Source organism: Lathyrus oleraceus, chromosome 7 (genome assembly GCF_024323335.1).
Source record: "Lathyrus oleraceus cultivar Zhongwan6 chromosome 7, CAAS_Psat_ZW6_1.0, whole genome shotgun sequence".
Classification (NCBI taxonomy): Eukaryota; Viridiplantae; Streptophyta; class Magnoliopsida; order Fabales; family Fabaceae; genus Lathyrus; species Lathyrus oleraceus.
The window spans coordinates 193732967-193737422 of record NC_066585.1 but is presented as its reverse complement, the minus strand read 5'-3'; the positions used below and the strand labels follow the sequence as shown (position 1 = coordinate 193737422).

General features: G+C 39.6%; 1 protein-coding gene across 1 annotated transcript; it reads left to right on the top strand.

Annotated features, from left to right (window-relative positions):
* Window positions 1–497: 497 nt before the first annotated feature.
* LOC127102866 (uncharacterized) lies at window positions 498–1478 on the top strand. Its single transcript, XM_051040191.1, has 2 exons — window positions 498–813; window positions 898–1478. Exons 1-2 carry the CDS (start codon window positions 498–500, stop codon window positions 1476–1478), a joined length of 897 nt encoding a protein of 298 aa, XP_050896148.1.
* Window positions 1479–4456: the final 2978 nt, after the last annotated feature.

Sequence of the window (4456 nt, the reverse complement as noted above, 5' to 3'; positions counted from 1 at the left end):
TAAATAATGTAATATTATGGGTAAACAGTGTAACAATATATTTTTTTAAAAAAGAAATAATCTTATCCCTCGGTTTTCAAGATAAACCGAGATATAAGATACGTTAGTTTTAAAAATAATAAAAGTGTGACTGATGGGGTTCGAACTCATGTGCATATAACGTTATCCCTCGATTTTTAAATCACCGAGTTGATAAGTGACAATTTTTCATGACGCTCTTTATTACCTCGCTACTGGAGCCGAGGTAAAATTCATTTCGCGTCCGATGTTAAAAGTATTAAAATATCTCTATATTTAGTATAATTATTAGGATATCTCTATAATTGGTATACATCATAATTGTATATTATTAGCTTCCAAATATAGACACTATCATACTTGTATATAATGAGTATTCTTATAAATGAAAAGACAAGGATTAAATTACTTACATGGTATCAGTTTTGTCACGGTCCTAACCTAAACCCTTCTCACCGCCGCTAATCCTCTATTTTACCATGACAGAAACAAACTCCCATTCCCAAACTTCTGATGACACTTCATCAGCCTCTCAAACCAACCCTCCCCAAGCGGCGAAACCCAACTTCCATTTCGCCTTCGCCATCAACAACGTCAAAACCATAATCCTGGTGACGTTGGAAAATGATTCTAATCTCTACCTCTCATGGTCTGCCATCTTCAAGGTGCAAGCACGTGTTCACAACGTACTTGATCACATCATCCCGTCATCAGATGCACATGCCATACAAGCATCAACAGACCTTAAGGCTAACGATTCTGAACTTTGGAATCGACTTGATACAGTGGTACTGTAATGGATGTACCCAGCTGTCTCGCAGGATATTCTTCAATCAATCCTCGTCATCAATGACATTGCCGAAGAATGTTGGAAGCGCATCGCCACTATGTTTCATGATAACAAGCATTCACGTGTTGTACAATTAGAAAATCAATTCAGCAACACAAACCTGAAATATTTTCCATCGACAAAAGCGTACTGCAACCACCTTAAAACTCTATCTGATCAACTTGCCAACGTCGACTCTCCGATCACTAACACACGGCTGGTGCTTAAAATGATATACGGTCTCACTGATGCATACACTGGGTTTGTCACTTATATAAAGCAACATGACCCTCTCCCCACCTTCGCCACATCACGATCACAGCTGGAACTCGAGGAATCAACCATGTTGCAGTGTGCTGCTCGTGAATCACACGCCTCCTCTATTTCGGTCGCTCTCATGGCCAAAGCTCTGACCACCAAACCTGCACCCAAACCGTCATCCTATGCTTCAAACTCCAACTATCTCCATCGACATATCACGGTCATAGAGGAAAGAAACCAAATCGTGGCGGTCGAAATTCCGGAAGAGGAAATCACGAGCAACAACAACAACAGTGGCAACCACGGAATTACCCACCTTGGCAACAATGGGGTCCTTGGAATTATCCACCTTGCCCTTACCCAACCCTAAATTGGAATAGACCAAATAATGGTCCTAATCCCTAACAAAGTGGAATTCTTGGTCCCAAACCTCAGCAGGCTGCTTTTAATGTTAATACTACCAGCCGTACTGACAATGAAAGTGCTTTCAGCACCCTCAATCTTGCTCATCCAGACCCCTCTTGGTACATGGACACCAGAGCCACCTCTCACATGACATCCTCGCAAGGTAATCTCTCGTCTTATTTTAAATTGAGCAAAAATAATAAAATCATTGTTGGAAATGGTCATTCTGTTCCAATTTATGGTCTCGGTAGTACACATCTAGATAACCCCACCCACCTCTTGTCCTAAACAATGTGCTTCAAGCTCCAAATCTAATTAAAAATTTAGTGTTGGTTCGTAAATTTACTACAGATAACAATGTTTCAATTGAATTTGACCCGTTTGGTTTTTCTGTGAAGGACTTTCAGACGGGGATGCCTATCATGAGATGTGAAAGCCAAGGTGACCTTTACCCCATTACCAACCACATGACCAAAAATAAAGCCAATCATCCATCCACCTTTGCAACTTTGTCACCATCTATTTGGCATAATCGTCTAGGACATCCGGGTGAACATGTTTTATCTTTTCTTCGCAAAAATAAATTGGTCGAATGTAATAACTCCAGTAAATTACATTCACATTTTTGTAATTCATGTCCTCTTGGTAAACACATCAAATTGTATTTCACTAATTCCCTTAATAATAACTTGTTTCCATTTGATATTCTACATAGTGATGTATGGACATCTCCCGTTTTAAGCTCAACAAGTCACAAATATTATGTTTTATCCTGGATAACTATTCAAAAATTTTATGGACATTCCCTATTTCACAAAAATCTCAAGTTTATCCTATTTTCCAAAAGCTAAGAGCTTACATTAAAACACAATTTCAAAGGGAAATCAAAACAATTCAATGTGATAATGGTGGCGAATACATATCTAACAATTTTCGAAAAATGTGTGAACTTAATGGCATATATTTTCGTTACTCTTGTCCTTACACCTCCTCTCAAAATGGTAAAGTTGTGCGAAAAATAAGGTCCATTAATAATAGTATTCGAACTTTATTAATTCATGCATCTCTACCTCCTTCATTTTGGCATTATGCTCTAGAAATGACCATCTATATTTCTAACATTTTTCCAAGTAAATCAATTAATTTTCAGTCACCTCTCTACATGTTATATAACAAAAACCCATCATACTCTCATCTACGTGTTTTTGGTTGTCTATGCTTTCCTCTATTCCCCTCAAATACCATCCACAAACTTCAGCCTCGCTCCACACCATGTGTCTTTCTTGGGTATCCGTCCAATCATCGTGGTTATAAGTGTCTCGATATGATAACAAACAAAATAATCATTTATCGTCATGTTTTGTTTGATGAGTTCACCTTTCCCTATGCAAAGCTGCACACCCCTTAATCTACTACCTACACGTTTCTCGACAATGACTTATCCCCTTATCTCATCAACCATATCATGACCCAAGACCAAAATAATTCATCGGTCCCTCCTTCAAAACCAAACACCTCCCCAAACATGGCCCACACCACACCTTTTCCAAATACACTCCCTCAAATAATACACCCACTACTCCCTCAAACCGGCCCCAATCAAATTCAACCCATACTCTAAACTCATCACTCCCCTCCCCATATTCAAATCATACCTTGCAAAATAATCTTCCCCCTATCTATCAACCTACCGCCCAAGCCAACACAAAACCCATGACTAGGAGTCAACATGGAATTTTTAAACCTAACCAAAAATACTACAGTTTACTCACTCATGTCACAAAATCCCCCCTCCTTAGGAATCCAGTGTCTGCACTTAAGGACCCTAATTGGAAAATGGCCATGCATGATGAATATAATGCTTTAATTAAAAATGAGACATGGGATTTAGTACCACGACCGACTAATGTTAATGTTATTAGATCTATGTGGATTTTTAGACATAAAGAAAAATCTGACGGTTCCTTTGAGAGGCATAAAGCCCGACTTGTAGGTGATGGTGCAAGTCAACAGGTTGGCATTGATTGTGGAGAAACTTTTAGCCCAGTTGTCAAACCGACTACCATTCGCACTGTTCTCAGTCTTGCTCTTTCTAAATCTTGGCACATTCATCAATTAGATGTCAAGAATTCATTCCTCCATGGTGAACTCAATGAAACAGTTTACATGTATCAACCATTAGGATTCATAGATTCCAAACATCCTGATCATGTGTGTCGTCTCCGCAAATCACTATATGGGCTCAAACAAGCCCCTAGAGCTTGGTACAAGAGGTTTGCCGACTATACTTCATCGATTGGGTTTTACCAAAGCAAGTGTGATCACTCTCTATTCATCTACAAGAAAGACTCTCATCTAGCCTACCTTTTATTATATGTAGATGATATCATCCTCACCACCTCCTCTGATGCTTTGCGGCAATCCATCATCTCTCTCCTCAACTCTGAGTTTTCTATGAAAGACTTAGGACATCTCAACTACTTCCTGGGTATTACCGTCACTCACCATAATCATGGTTTATTCCTCACGCAGAAGAAATATGTCGATGACATCCTCTCACGAGCCGACATGTCTTCATGCAAAACTTGTCCAACTCCAGTTGATACAAAACCCAAGATGAGTGCCACACATAATGTCCCGTATGAGGATCTGTCTCTCTACCGTAGTCTTACAGGTGCCCTCCAGTATCTTACCTTCACACGACCTGATATCTCATATGCGGTTCAACAAATATGTCTTTTTATGCATAATCCTATGGACACCCACATGCATGCTTTCCGCAGGATATTACGCTACATTCAGGGCACAAGACACTATCTTCATTACTATCTTATACAGATGCAGATTAGGGTGGATGTCCTGACACTAGGCGTTCCACTTTCGGCTACTGCGTGTATCTTGGAGACAATCTACTTTCTTGGTCGTCTAAATGGCAACCCACAC

Excerpts from the sequence above, each read along its gene's own strand:
- LOC127102866 (XM_051040191.1), top strand. The coding sequence starts at position 498 with ATGACAGAAACAAACTCCCATTCCCAAACTTCTGATGACACTTCATCA. Across the intron at positions 814-897 it reads ACTTGATACAGTGGTACTGT|TCGCCACTATGTTTCATGAT; the intron begins AATGGATGTACC and ends GTTGGAAGCGCA.